Here is a 13989-nt window from a genome sequence, read left to right as displayed (position 1 = left end):
CAGAAGTATTAGTGAAGAATGCAGTAAACCTAGAACAGATGGTAGAAGAAAAAGATGATAGTATCAGTTATAGCCTCAGGGCTATCTATACCAATAAGGACAAAAAGGACTATAGCTCATCCCTTTAACTCTCCTTTTGTAAGATTTTCATCCAGATATTGGGCAGTATCAATGTGAAGAATCTGTGATAACATGGAATGAATTTAATAAGTAATGCTCCAATAGAGCCCCTCCGATCCCTTCGTGTTACACCTCCAAAATGTGTTTTCAACAGTTAGCACCTGCAGTTCTTCTTCAGAGGACTGCCTTTGGGCTACTTAACATATTCTGTCCATCTGGGCAGAGCCACAGAACCAAAGACTGTACAGTATGAGAACACAAAAGCCCAACTTCCTTACTTCAATTTGGATCAGACCCAGAGTCCCTTGCTGGATCAAGATAAAGCCTACTCTCCCACAGAGATCACACCCTTGGTTGGCTTCCTCCCGTCCCTGTCCTATTTTCCTCACTCTGGTCTCTCTTATGGGCACTTTCTTAACAAGTCACTTTTCAAGTATATTAATCTACAGTCTTCTAAGAAACTTAAACTTCAAAAAATCTAACTGTGATATTGTAAAAAGTATTATTAGCCCAGAACAAAGATCAGAAACTTAGGGCTCACCAGACAGAATTCTAAGTGGGAAAAGTGAGATGACCCCAAAGTGTGGTGAATATGGTGAACTGGCATGCAATTGTTTATTACAACCACCGTTTAGCATATCTGTCCTATAAAAGCCAGAAAGCTAAAAAACTACATTTCCTAGTTAAGTGTTCAGGATGTGAATCAAGATAAGGTAATTACATAGAATTGTATAAGATCTGCAAAGTGGAAGTAAGACAAAGATCATGTGTTCTATTGTGATGGCAAAAACCATTTTGGAAGTGTCTGGTTTTTCTGTAGAGATTTCTAATCTTGGTAGTGTCAGCATGGTTCCAGAGATGACAGCTTCCAATTCAGCTATTAGATTTGGCAATAGAGACACCTGGGTGGCTCAGTGGTTGAGAGTCTGACTTCAGCTGAGGGCGTGATCCTGGAGTCCCGGGATTGAGTCCCTTATCGGGCTCCCTGTATGGAGCCTGCTTTTCCCTCTGCCTATGTCTCTGCCTCTCTTTCTCTGGGTCTCTCATGAATAAATAAAATCTTAAAAAAAAAAAAAAAAGATTTGACAATAGCCAGGAGCATCTTTGGTGACCTGATCTGTGGCATAGTTCTCAAAATCATCCTGAAAGCTTAACCTATAGCCTGTATTTTCAGGTTTCCTAATGATTCTGGTTATTTCATACTCTCTGAAGGCAAACATTTTTGTGTGTAAACTAGCTAAAGTGAATTTTATTTCCTACAACTGGACCCTGAACCCACAAATTTTGTTACTAGAAGTGGGGTGCTATCATAACAAATCTAAAATATATTGCACTACCTACAGTAGGAAGATAGAGAGCAAGGACTCCAATATTACAGATTAGAAAGCTGGTAACGATTGTTATATCTCAGCAAGATATTTATATCTTGTTATCTGCAGGGGCACCTGGATGGCTCAGTCGGTCGAGTGTCCGAATCTTGGTTTCGGCTTAAGTCATGATCTCAGGATCAAGCCCCACGTCAGGCTCTGCACTCATTGGGGAGTCTGCTTGAAAATATCTCCCTCTGCCCCTCCCTCAACTTCATGCATGCATGTACGCACTCTAAAATAAATCTTAAAAAAAACAAAACAAAACAAACCCAAAGCCTGTCATCTGTAATGTCTTTGAAAGCAGACTGCATACTTACTCAACCTATAGCTCTAAAAGATTGAGACAATATGAACACTGGTCTGTGTTTCAGCAAGGCCCTATTCAAGACAGATAAATTCAGGCAAGGGCTAGCCACCTTACAATCAAAGATGATAAAGAATACAGCTCTCTGTGCCAATGGCCTAGAATTGAAATTGCCTGGTAATGAGACCATACGAGACCAAAAAAATCCAATTCCTTCTGATACTCAAACTGAGGCAACGTTAGGAGGTAACTGAGGAAGTAGCTTGGGAAAAAACAACTGTATGTTAATATTAAGGGAAACTGGGTAAGGGTACAGAGGAACATTCTATATTGTCTTTGCAACTTTTCTGTAAATCTAAAATTATTTCAAAACTTAAGAGTTTATTAAAACAAAAAATCCAAACAACAAAAATAATGGCCTGAATTCTTTCTCAAGCCTATAAAATCCTGCTTGTTGTAGCTTTAAAGAAACTTCTAGACTTCTAAAACTCCTAGATTTCTGGATACTTCTAAACTCCCAGAACTTGATCAGCATGAAGCAGGCTACAAAAGCTGCATAATAGCCCCAAGGAAGAACAGAGTCTTCAAAACCTAATTCATCTATGCCCTTGAAAGATAACAGGCAAAGGAAATCTACCAGAGGACAAAGTCAGGAGTCAAATGAAGTATAGTGGGGAAGGGAGTTTCTCCCAGAGGATAGAAGAGAGACTGCGATATGGGCTAACCAAGAACTTACTCTACTGCCTTCACTGTCTTCACAACTTCTGCCTACAAAGATTTTATTGCTGCAATAGAACAGCAACTCGTTAAGTTTCCTATTCCTGCCTTTTCTAAATGGAAATTTTTATTGTGGTTATCCTATGCCAGCAATGTATAATGATGTATGCATGGAAATGGGAGTGGGGAAAACAGATTAACTTGCCTTTTAGGTATCAGACTATGAGGAACATGGTAATATGCACACTATGATCTTATAGAGAGAACTACACATCACCCAGAGATCCTGGACTCTGAACTGGATATAATGACTAAACATATGGGAAGAATGATGAACAGGTATACTTCTATGGCTAGAGAGGTAAACTATAGTAGACTGTTAAGTTGTCCCCAAATAACTGCTCTATCCTTCTGCCATAATAGGATTTGGGATAGGCCAGGCATATTTCCCAGTTTCTCATAATTTGATATAACAACACGACCAAATTCTGGCCAATGTGCACCAAAGTAGTGTGTACAATTTTCAGCCTTAATGAAAGCAGTAAGCCCTCCCCTTTTGTTCCTTTCCCCACTCCCACCAATAGGCATGCAAAAATGAGAGCAGAGGCTAAAAGCAGTTATCTCAGTTCACTGTAGGTCAAAAGATAGTATGAATCTGAGCCCATGGTGATATAGTTTTAGGTATCACACCAGTCCTATCACCTACTCAGTTTTATACCTATTGCAGCAATAGGACAAAGATCTCCATAAATAAACTTTCTTTAGCTTTTTCCCCAACTACCTTCTGGTGACCTCTGACCCAGAATACTAGTTAATTGACTATCAACCGATTTCTGTTAAGGCATTAATTGACCATTTGCAATGATATGGATGGAGCCAGAGTACTAATGCTCAGCAAAATAAGTCAGTCAGAGAAAGACAAATACCGTATGATTTTACTCACATGTGGAATTTAAGAAACAAAACAAATATTCTAGAGGAAAAAAAGAGAGAGGAAAACCAAAAAACAGACTCTTAACTATAGAGAACAAACTGATGGTTACAAGAAGAGAGCTGGGTAGGAAGAAAGGTTAAATAGGTGATGCGGATTAAGGAGTACACTTGTTGTGATGAGTAGTGGGTATTTTATGTAAGTGTTGAATCACTAAATTTTACACCTGAATTAATATTACATTGTATGTTAACTGAAAATTAAATAAGAACTTTTTAAAAAAGGTAATAACTGAGGTGTTTCATAACAGTATAATAATCATTTTCCCCCCAACATAAAAAATTCTTCCCATGATGAGGAAGAGATTGTGAGCTGGTGACTGTTCTGTTGTTAGGTCTATCCTTTTTTGTTCAACCAGAAAATACCTCTAAAAGACTGATGTTCCTTGCATAGACATGTCAGGTTCACATCTTTTTCTTTTTACAGAGAGCGTGCCCACAGGCAAGGGGGTAAGGAGGTAGTGGCGTGGGGAGGGAGACAGCATCTTAAGCAGGCTCCACACCAGCGTGTAGCCTCAAATGGGGCTCAATTTCATGACCCTGAGATCATGACCTGAGCTGAAATCAAGAGTTGGACCCTTAGCCAACTGAGCCACCCTGGTACCCTGGGTTCACATCCTTTTTACTGCTAGGCTAACTTTTCACACAAATAGGGTAAAAAAAATTCACAGGTAAAGAGAAGGAAAGAATTCACAACAAAATAACAGCCAACAAGAAACATCTGTTTAATGAGTTCTTCAATTCTATTCTTTGTCTCAGTATTGCAGGTAAAAAAAGCTAGGATGGGAGAGGTAATGAAATTACCAAAACAATTAGCAATGGCCAAATAATCTCTATGGAGTCTATAATCTACCATCACCAAAATACTTTAAATTCTATTCTATCTTTAGCATTCTCATAAATTGTACCTCCTCCACCAATATTCCATAGGGAGTGTGTCAATGTAAGAAACACTGATCTAGTGCCATAGGCATTCTTTTTTTTTTTTTTTTCTTAAGATTTGAGAGAAAAAGCATGAAGGGGGGAGGGGCAGAGGGAAAGGGAGTGTGACTCCCAGACTTGGGGCTCAATCCCAGGACCCTGAAATCATGATCTGAGCTGAAGGCAAAAGCTTAAGTGACTGAGCCACCAAGGTGCCTCTACTGCCATAAGGTTCTTTTTTTTTTTTTTCTTACTTATGATAGTCACAGAGAGAGAGAGGCAGAGACATAGGCAGAGGGAGAAGCAGGCTCCATGCACCGGGAGCCCAGCGTGGGATTCGATCCCGGGTCTCCAGGATCGCGCCCTGGGCCAAAGGCAGGAGCCAAACCGCTGCGCCACCCAGGGATCCCTGCCATAAGGTTCTTAAACCAACTTACGATGATGAATCATTTTCCTTAGGGTAATCTTCATTCAGCTCTGAACCAGATGATAACATTCTTTTTCTCTTTTCAGTCCTGTAGAGGACAAAGAAAAAAAGTTATTTAAAAAAGCCATAATTTATATCATTAAGAAGTGTAAACCAACAAACTCAAGGACAAGAACCATGACTACTGCTGCCTAATTCTCTAAACCACATTTTGATTAATATACTGTATATGTGCATGCTCAGTATGTGTCACTGACATAAATTATAAATAAAACAATTACCTACTAAAAATATACTCTATACTTTCTTCTAATATACTTTACTAACCGCACAATCTCCTTTTTCTCAAAATATTTGTCTTCCTAAATGGCATAAAAGACACTTATTTATAAACAGGCAGAGCTAATGACTAAGAAAGAAAAAAAGTAAATCTTCCATACCTATTTTCTAATAACCCTGATCTAAGTGGTGTGGATGCAGATGTCAAAGAGGGAATTGTCCGGGTGACAGTTATTCCACTTCCTGTTGCAGTCTTAATTGATCCTCTACCTGGATTACCAAGAACTTTTCGAAATGGAATATCATCTTTAGTTTCCAAACTTCCTCTTTTTGAAGATGCCTGTAAGAGTAAAGTTTAACATAGCTAAATGTTCAAATTAATTGATATGCCTTTAGATCATTGATTCCAATGTGGAATCAATTTTTAAAAATACAACTGGAAACCCATCTCCAGACATTCTAGCCTAATTGGCCTAGGCTGAGGCCCATTCATTAGTTTTTTTTAAAAGCACTCCAGCGGAGTGTAATATACAATTTGTGTCAGAAGCTGAACTTGACACTTATTTTCTTCCAGCACGCCTATAAATTTAAATTTTCCACAATAAAACTAGAGGCAGAAAGGAATTTTCTTTGAATATTTGACTTAAAAACAAAAGACTCAGATACACAAGATATGATTTTAGTGATCAGGATAAAAATAAATCTTCAGAGAAAAAAATCCAGTATGATTATGATAAAGTGACATAAATGTGAGAAAAAGGAGCAACAATGACATTTCGTTGCCACAACTAAAATGCCAAGTCACAAATACCTCATATGACTTTTGATGGGATTCTAGTCTGGAGGAATGAAACCAATATAGGTAATGATGGGAAAAATGAAACGAAGAGTCAGTCCACTGGCAGAAGATGAATCAAAGCATTTATCTTAAAGACACAGCAAGAACATACAGGGTGAATATGGCAATTTAAACATATTAGTTTGGGAAAAGCAATATTGGGAAACAGTGCTTTTGATCAGCTTTCTGCCAGTAAATTTTACTAGATTAAAAGCTATGTGATTTGTCTATGGGAGAAATTTCCAATTTCTTTCTTCTATAGAATTACATACAATGTTAGGATAGGAAAGAAAAAAATCTCTGAGATCATCTGAATAGTTTTTAAAAGTTATTTCCAAATGGGTAATACATTTTCAAGATTCAAATATCAAAATATTATTATAAAAGCCATTTCCTGTGATGTTTCATTATCACCTACTACTACTATCCACCAAATTCTTCCAGTTCCCCAGAAATATCGCAGCTATTATATATACATATAAATAACCAAATGTGGGCAGCCCCGGTGGTGCAGCGGTTTGGCGCCACCTGCAGCCCAGGGCGTGGTCCTGGAGACCCTGGATCGAGTCCCACGTCAGGCTCTTTGTATGATGCCTGCTTCTCCCTCTGCCTGTGTCTCTGCCTCTCTCTCTCTATCATGAATAAATAAATAAAATCTTTAAAAAAAAAAATCAAATGTTTCAGAAATACTTATCTTTACTATATATAATATCTCCTTTAATATTTTCTATTTTGTTTTTTAATTTAATCCCAGTTATGACCCATAACATTGATTTTACAATCCCATTGATAAGAATCATTATTTGTGAGAGTATAAATATTTGTTTCTGCTTTCTATGATAACATTTATACATTTAAATATGGTAACAGTTTAAATTTCTACCCATAGATGAATCTCAAAGTAATTACACTGAGTGAAAAAGCTAGACCAAAAAAAATAATAATAATATATAATGATTTTATTTATTTAAAACCTAGAAAATGCAAACTAATCTATAGTGACAGAAAGCAAACCAGTTGAGGTTTAGGGATAGGGGCCAGAGAGAAAGCAGGAAGGAAGAATTTCAAAGGATGAGGAAACTTTTAAGGGTTATAGTTATGATCACTTGGTTGATTATAGTGATGATTTTAGAGGTATATACATAAGTCAAAACGTATCAAATTATACTTCTACTATGTGCAGTTTACTTTTTATTTTTTTTAAATTTTATTTATTTATTCATAGAGATACAGAGAGAGAGAGAGAGAGAGGCAGAGACACAGGCAGAGGGAGAAGCAGGCTCCGTGCAGAGCCTGACGTGGGACTCGATCCAGGGTCTCCAGGATCATGCCCTGGGCTGCAGGCGGCACTAAACCGCTGTGCCACCAGGGCTGCCCCTATGTGCAGTTTAGAGCATATCAATTACATCTGAATTTAAAACATGAAAAACACCCCACAACCTATTAAAAAAAATAAAATAAAATCTTATTCATCGGTTAGTCCAGCAAATGGACTAAGTAATCATCTCTCTGCATAGCCAAATAGAACTCATCAGTTTACTTATAAAATAGTTTCAAAGTTTTTCTTACTTTATGCCTGGTTTCCCTTTAAAAAAAAAAAAAGATTTATTTATTTATTTATTCATGATAGAGAGAGAGAGAGAGAGAGAGGCAGAGACACAAGAGGAGGGAGAAGCAGGCTCCATGTCAGGAGCCCAATGTGGGACTTGATCCCGGGACTCCAGGATCACGCCCTGGGCCAAAGGCTGGCGCCAAACCACTGAGCCACCCAGGGATCCCCCTGCCTGGTTTCCCTTTATCTTTCCCTTTATCTTTATTTATCTTATAAGATAAATTTTCAAAGACATAGCACTGCTAAGTTGCAAAAGTGTAAAGCAAGTCTCATGGCTGTCGGAATATTTATGAAAGAAAATATTTAAAAAGCAAATGGAAAATCTTAACTAAAAGTCTGGTATCATATAGTGTAGGGGTAAAGTTCATAATGCACAACAGACCCAAAAGGCATCACAGACATAATAGGAGTAAACATTTATAGCATTGTTAGTATATGGTATTGTGGGCTAATAACACTTTTACATGCATTATCTCACATAAAACCCTTAAAATATTATTGCTATCTCAATTTTACAGATGGAGAGTGAGGCTCAGGATACTCAAGGAACCCACAACTACTAAGTAGCAGCACCCAATCTCAAACCCACATCTAACTCCAAAGCTATGCTTTTAAAAACTACACTTTACTATGGTCCATAATGAATACCATGAGATGTAGAGTATAAGCTATATTGTGTTCAATAAATCTAAGAAGAATAGTATGTGATAAATTTTGAAAAGATTACATAATAATAGATTATAACTTTTTTTAAAAGCTAGAAAGATTCAAATGAACATACCTGATTGTCTGAGTAAGAAAGCTGCCTGTTGGTTTCCTTCTGTGAAGTCCTGCTGCCCAGAATAGCTCCAAAACTACCAGACCCCTGAGAAGGTTTCATGGCTGGTGGGGGGGAAAATAAATAAATCCCAAGCCGTTTACTTTAATAGAGCTTAATCATCATTATAGAATACTGAAAAAACAGAAGCGTAAAAAAATGAAAGTGCTTATCAACCGATTCTGAAAGTTTACCAGATATATATAGCAATTTAAATTCAGAGCTAGAAACTCAAGCAAAAAATGAAATAATATGCAAAAACTTGGGAAGACGTAAAAGAAACAAATTTTTAAATGAAAATGCTACAAATTCTCCCATATAAATATTTGGTAATTAACACTACTAAAAAGTTGGTCACTGTGTGTCTATGGCATGAACAGTGACACTGGATGCCAAGGAAACATGTCAGAATCAGAGACAGATATACTTCCAATAACGTATACTCCAAAGCATCCTCTATTAAGTTCAGCAAGCAGCATAAATGGCTTCTATTCCAAAGAAATCGATGCTAATGTAAAACATGTAAGGTACTGTAGAAGCATCAATTTGTATATACTTTTTTTGATTCATACTTTTTTAAGATTTTATTTATTCATTCGTGAGACAGAGAGAGAGAGAGAGAGAGAGAGAGAGAAAGACGGAGAGAGGCAGAGACACAGGCAGAGGGAGAAGCAGGCTCCATGCAGGGAGCCCGACGTGGGACTCGATCCCAGGTCACCAGGATCACACCCTGGGCTGAAAGCAGCACTAAACTGCTGAGCCACTCAGGCTGCCCTGGTATATACTTTTAAAGAGTATTTTATACTTTAGTCAATTTCCCTCTAATTATTTGAAATGAACATTTAAAATTCTTTTAATTTTTAAAAAATGCAAACAATACTGAACATTCATTCTTTCACCTATCTTCTTGAACTAATAAAATGATTTTTGAGGACAGGAATTCTAAGAACTCCTTTTTTTAAAAAAATATTTTATTTATTTATTCATGAGAGACAGAGAGAGAGAGAGAAAGAGAGAGAGAGGCAGAGACACAGGCAGAGGGAGAAGCAGGCTCCATGCAAGAAGCCCGACATGGGACTCGATCCTGGGTCTCCAGGATCACACCCTGGGCTGAAGGCAGTGCTAAACCACTGAGCCACCCGGGCTGCCCTAAGAACTCCTCAGAATAAAAATTTCTAAAGGATGTACAGTTTTAAACTAAATTGGTATTATCACTTATTATTCCAAAAAAATATCTCACAGTTCCTACCCAGTATTTGACACTATTGTGGTTCCCCTCACACTACTTGCCAATGTGATACCAAAATTTTAAATTTAATTACTGGTGATGTTGAGATTTTTTTCATGTGTAAGAGCCATCTGTTTACTTCCTGAATTTCCTATATGCAGTTTCTATTTCTCTACTAGATTGTCTTTTTCATACGATTTGGAAAGTACATTTTTGTATATTAGCAACATTAACACTATCACTGTGACTAATATTTTCTTCTTTTTTCTACTCTTGCCACAGATCACTTAAAATTTTTACACAGTACAAATTATTAATCTTTTTTTACTGAATGATTTTTATGTCATACTCAGAAAGTTCTATTCCATCCAGATATTACATTAAAATCCACTCTCCCTCTTTAATAAAGCTTTTATCATTTTATGTTCAAATCCCTGATCAATGTAAAATCTATTTTTTTTTTTGAAGATTTATCTATTTTAGAGAGAGAGGATGTGGAAAAGAGGGAGAGGATCTCAAGCTAACTACCCACTGAGTGAGGAGCCAATGTGGGGCTCGATCTCACAACCCTGAGATCATGACCTGAACCAAAACCAAGAGTCGGATGCTCAACCAACTAAGCCACCCAGGAGCCCAAATGTAAAATCTATTTAGATGAATGGAGTGGAATAAGGGAGCCAGCTTTATCTTCTTAAATGGTTAGTTGTCTTGACAGATAACACTTTTATCAAATTTTAGTCTCTTTTCCACTGATCAGAAATGCCACACACTATATAATAAATGCATTATACTTTTTGAAGTAGTTTTACATTCATTATCCTACTCTGGTCTCTGTAAAGTTTATATTATCACTTTGGGGCAGCCAAGGCAACTAAACCCAAAAGATTAAAATAACTAGCCTAAGAGCATAAAACAAGTCACTGCTATTCTTAATTACTATCATATGTCGTCAGTCATGCTTTATATTTATGAGTTCTTATTCTTTAATAAGCCCTGAAATTAAGGTGATATAACCCTTCATTTTAGAGATGAGGAACCTGAAATTTAATCATTAAGTGCTATATTGAAATAAGTAGAGGTAGGATTCAAATCTAAATCTGTTTAGGTCCAAAGCTCCTATTTTTCCATTTATCATGTTGTTCAGATTCAAACTTGGGTCCCTAGACGATCTGCTGTGGTTTCCATTCCAATATATATAGACATGCTTTTCTTACACATCAATTCTTAAAACAGTGGTTCAATTAAAATGATGGGTATGATGGAATGAAACAAAAAGAGAAATATAGACATAGTCCCTGACATATTCTAAAAAATGTTAACAGTATTCAATTCCTTGATTCTAAAATTCAACAGTTATTTAGTAAATTGACATAGCTCAGATTTGGTAACATGAACACAATGAGTAGGTACTAAATGGCACACAATCATAATTTTTTTTTCATTTTACAAGGAAAATAGCACATCAAATAGATACATTAAATATAAGCAAAGTAGCACTGCTACATCCTCATTTTCTAATATTTTTATATTTAAGAAGCCCAATTTAAAGTCTGTCAACTCTAAAGTATTAGTAATTTATTAGTAATAAAGTTTTGATAATAATAGAGCTGGATACTAACAGTAATAACAGAAAACTTCTTTTAAGCACTAGATTATTCCTTAAAAATATCTATAACATTTTTTAAAAAATCAAAACATTTTAAATGAAAAGGATTAGGAAGGGACAGGGGAATCTGATAATATTGTTTATGATTTTCTATAGTACTTGCTGTCTTCACAGTAAGACTAAAACCATGGAGTAAGTTTCACATAGACAAAGACAAGTATCTAAGATTTATATAACAAGGTAACTCTTCCCAATCATAATTTAAATCTTCCTCCTTTGCTAGCCATATTCTTTTGTGGAATCCTTAGGGTTTTCTCATATAGTAACATATCATCTCTTCTTCCTCTTTTTTTTCTTTAAAGTAAGCTCTACACCTAATGTGGGGCTTAAACTCATGACCCAGAGATCAAGAGCTGCATGCTCTCCAGACTGAGCCAACCAGGGACCCCCTACTTCTTCCTAATTTGGATGCACTTCATTTCTATTTCTTGCCCAAGTGCTCTCGCTAGGACTTCTAGTATTATGTTGGATAGCAGGAAAAGGCATTCTTGCCTTGTTCCTTATCTTAAAGAAAAATCTTTCAGTTTTTCATTGCTGAGTATGTTAGCAATGTATGTGGCTTTTCATCTACATGTGGGCTTTTCATCTACAGCTTTTATTGGGTTAAGGTAATGTCCTTCTATTTCTAGTTTCTTGAATGTTTTATCATGAAAGGGTTTTGAATTTTATCAAATGCTTTCTCTGCATGTGGCTTTTGTCCTTCATTCACTCATTTGGTGTATCACATGGATTTTTTCCTATCTCGAACCATCCTTCCATTTCAGAAATAAATTCCACCTGGTCATGGTACATAATACTTTTTTAATTTTTTTTTTTTTTTTAAGATTTATTTGACAGAGAAGAGAGTGCACGTGCACGCACAAGCAGGGGGAGCGGCAGGCAAAGGGAGAGAGAGAAACAAGCTCCCCACCTAGCAGGGAGTCTTATAGGGGATTTTGATCACAGGACCCTGGGATCATGACCTGAGCCGAAGGCAGATGCTTAACTGCCTGAGGCAATCAGGCACCCCTATACTCTTCTTAAAAATATTTTATTTATTGAAAGCGACAGAGTAAGGAGGGGGAGAGGGAGAGAAATAAGCAGTCTCCATGCCGAATGCCAAGCCTGATGCAGGGCTCAATCATGATGTGAGTCAAAACCAAGAGTGGGATGCTTAACTGACTGAGCCACCCAGGTATCCCGGTATATAATCCTTTAAATGTGCTGTTGAATTCAGTCTGCCAGTGCTTTGCTGAAGATTTGTGTATCAATATTCACCAGGGACAGGGTCTACTATCTATTATATTCTTTTTTTTTTAAGATTTTATTTATTTATTCATGAGAGATGCAGAGAGAGAGAGGCAGAGACACAGGCACAGGGAGAAGCAGGCTCCTCACAGGGAGCCCAACACGGGACTCGATCCTGGGACCAGGATCACACCCTGAACCAAAGGCAGAGACGCTCAACCACTGAGCCACCATTATATTCTTTTATAACAGTTAATAGCAAACCCTGGGTAGATTTGTGCTCACCTGCGTGAAGTCTGTTTTGATGTACTGCATCTAGAAACAACCTCATTTCCTCTGCATCCTTACTTGGTACTTTGTCAATAGACAAAAAGCTGTTATCTTGTAGAGTTAACATTAGGCGGCTTTGTTTTGCTCCACTGGGTCGAAGCACCACGTTTTTAATGTTATGACTTAGCTAATCAACACAAAAGGAAAATTATGTTATTGTTAAAAATATATGGTGACAAAGTATAACAAGTTATACAAGCAATACTAAACTTTATGCTTGCTAAATTTTATTTCTTAGTCTTTCCCATATTAATTTAGAGTTTTTTCCTTCCAACCAAAAAGAATTCCCATTTCTTAATACACTTAAGTCAAAGATTTCACTTTTAGGAAAGGCAAACATCTACTATTAAAACTTATTTACAAAGTAACCCTACCACTGTTGATTTTATGGTAGGGAATTGCATATTTTCAGGTATAGTTATAAAGCTATAAAAATTAGTGAGTTAACAATTTATAGAGCTGGGATGCCTGGGTGGCTCAGCAGTTGAGCGCCTGCCTTTGGCCCAGGGTGTGATCCTGGAGTCCCGAGATCAAGTCCCACATCGGGCTCCCTGCATGGAGCCTGCTTCTCTCTCTGCCTATGTCTCTGCCTCTCTCTCTCTGTGTCTCTCATGAATAAATAAAATCTCAAAAAAAAAAAAAAATTTACAGAGCCTAGATGGTTACACCAGTGCTAGCTTAGAAAGCCATACTGTGTTACAGACTTTCTTTTTCTTCACTCTTCCCACCTTTTTTTTTTTTTTTTAAACAAAAGCTTGTATAATATTCTGGCAATTGGTTTGGGTAGCTGTAAATTTTTTTTATAAAAAAATTTTATTTATTTATTCATGAGAGATACAGAGAGAGAGAGAGACAGAGGTAGAGACATAGGCAGAGGGAGAAGCGGGCTCCATATGCAGGGAGCCCGATGCGGGACCCGATCCCGGGACTCCAGGATCACACCCTGAGCTGAAGGCAGACGCTCAACTGCTCAGCCACCCAGGCATCCCGGGTAGTTATAATTTAAAAGGATTTCTTAACCCAAATGATCATCCTCAAAAGGATTCCAATTCTTAAAAACACATCAAAATGAACCTTTATCAATACAAGACATCTTTCTTCATTTCTGTCTGTACACACACACACACACACATTTTTTTATTT

The 13989-nt window shown here is 37.1% G+C and overlaps 1 protein-coding gene across 5 annotated transcripts in view; it reads right to left on the bottom strand.

Annotated features, from left to right (window-relative positions):
- USP37 (ubiquitin specific peptidase 37) overlaps window positions 1-13989 on the bottom strand; it is a 95872-nt gene that overhangs the window by 68957 nt on the left and 12926 nt on the right. For 4 of the 5 annotated variants that reach the window (XM_072812884.1, XM_072812881.1, XM_072812883.1 and 1 more), the window contains 4 exons: window positions 12802-12973; window positions 8360-8460; window positions 5290-5468; window positions 4860-4937 (listed from right to left, as the gene is read on the bottom strand). In XM_072812884.1, coding sequence (XP_072668985.1) covers window positions 4860-4937; window positions 5290-5468; window positions 8360-8460; window positions 12802-12973 — 530 coding nt within the window. The remainder of the gene's footprint in view (window positions 1-4859; window positions 4938-5289; window positions 5469-8359; window positions 8461-12801; window positions 12974-13989) is intronic. The other variant, XM_072812885.1, reaches the window with a different exon arrangement.

The sequence above is a fragment of the Canis lupus genome, chromosome 36, assembly GCF_048164855.1.
Source record: "Canis lupus baileyi chromosome 36, mCanLup2.hap1, whole genome shotgun sequence".
In the NCBI taxonomy this organism is placed as follows: Eukaryota; Metazoa; Chordata; class Mammalia; order Carnivora; family Canidae; genus Canis; species Canis lupus.
Note: the sequence above shows the minus strand (reverse complement) of the source record. Positions and strands in the feature narration are given on the sequence as shown.